Raw genomic sequence first — 1,577 nt, 5'->3', positions numbered from 1 at the left:
CGGAGTGAGGGATGGAGCAGCAGAACTCGGCTGCAGCGGCTTTAATTCAGGCGGCTGTGTTGATTATTTATTTATTTTCACGGGGAGGTTGAGGGGAAGGCTGGATTTACGGCGGCACGGAGCCTCCCCTCCCGCGGCGCTCCCGGCGAGGGTGGTACCGCTTCCCGGGGGCTGGAACACGCCTTCCCGGGGGCTGGAGCGCGGCTTTCCCGGGGCTGAAGCACGGCTTCCCTAGAGCTGGAATACCTCTTCCCTGCGGCTGCCAGGCGATTTCAGCCCCGTTCCGCTGCTCGGTGGAGCTGATGGCTGCAGGTGAATTCTTATTCTCTTCTCGTAGCGCGAAACGTGCACGGGATGCATGGCTGGGGTAGGGGAGGATAGTGATTTATTTCAAGGGAAAAGGATGGGAGTGATTTATTAAATGCTGATTTCAATAACGCACCTTTCCCCCTCCGTCTCCACAGCCCACCTCTGCATAGGGGTGTGTAAACTTGCTGGAACTCGGGTTTTTTGGGTGAAAACCTCCCCTCGCGTCGCGGCGCAGCGAACATGCCTGAGCAGAGCAATGATTACAGGGTGGTGGTGTTCGGAGCAGCGGGGGTCGGCAAAAGCTCCCTGGTCCTGCGCTTTGTGAGGGGCACTTTCAGGGAAACCTATATCCCCACCATCGAGGATACGTACCGGCAGGTGATCAGCTGTGACAAGAGCATCTGCACCCTGCAGATCACGGACACCACGGGCAGCCATCAGTTCCCTGCCATGCAGCGGCTGTCCATATCCAAAGGGCATGCCTTCATCTTGGTGTACTCCGTCACCAGCAGGCAATCCATGGAAGATCTTCACCCCATCTTCGATGAGATTTGTCAGATTAAAGGCGACATCCAGAAAATCCCGATAATGTTGGTGGGGAACAAAAGCGACGACACGCAGAGGGAGCTGGATGCCAGCGAGGGGCAAGCGCTGGCCAGCAAGTGGAAATGTGCCTTCATGGAGACGTCAGCCAAAATGAACTACAACGTGCAGGAGCTCTTCCAGGAGCTCTTGAATCTGGAGCAGAGGAGAACTATCAGTCTCCAGGTGGATGGAAAGAAATCCAAACAGCAGAAAAAGAAAGATAAACTGCAAGGCAAATGCTCTGTTATGTGATTACCTTTGGCTGGACTCGCTGCACGGCACAGCCAGAGCGTGGACTCCCACAGAAAATACATTTCTGCTGGAGATTTGGGAGGAATCCACGCCTTGCAGGGTTGTTGCTTTGCTCTAAAATCCCCACTGGGTAATTGTATTTGTTGTTTTTAAGGAGGATGGCTTCTGCATGTTTATTTTTTTAAACCAATAAATGTTCCATGTTAGCAATTACCTACGACTAGAAGTTTTTAATGTAAGAAGTTTTCCAGAGGAAAAAAATGTCTGTCAGAACAAACCTCTCTATTCCTGTGTGTATGTGCCAGTTTTTAAATATCTCCAGCCTGTTAACTCAGAGAAAATCATCTATAATGTGTAGAGTGAAATTGTTTTCAGGAATCTATTGACCAGAGCAAATCCCTGACAAAGTGAGGCACTTGCACTAAAAATGA

General features: G+C 51.2%; 1 protein-coding gene across 1 annotated transcript; it reads left to right on the top strand.

Moving 5' to 3' along the window:
* On the top strand, positions 1-1,577 carry DIRAS3 (DIRAS family GTPase 3). The gene is made up of 2 exons (XM_032117995.1): positions 1-312; positions 465-1,577. The coding sequence occupies exon 2, from the start codon at positions 550-552 to the stop codon at positions 1,144-1,146; it is 597 nt and encodes a 198-aa protein (XP_031973886.1). The 5' UTR covers positions 1-312; positions 465-549; the 3' UTR covers positions 1,147-1,577.

Source organism: Corvus moneduloides, chromosome 9 (genome assembly GCF_009650955.1).
Source record: "Corvus moneduloides isolate bCorMon1 chromosome 9, bCorMon1.pri, whole genome shotgun sequence".
NCBI lineage: Eukaryota > Metazoa > Chordata > Aves > Passeriformes > Corvidae > Corvus > Corvus moneduloides.
The sequence above is the reverse complement of the archived record's forward strand: the minus strand, read 5'-3'. Positions and strand labels throughout refer to the sequence as shown.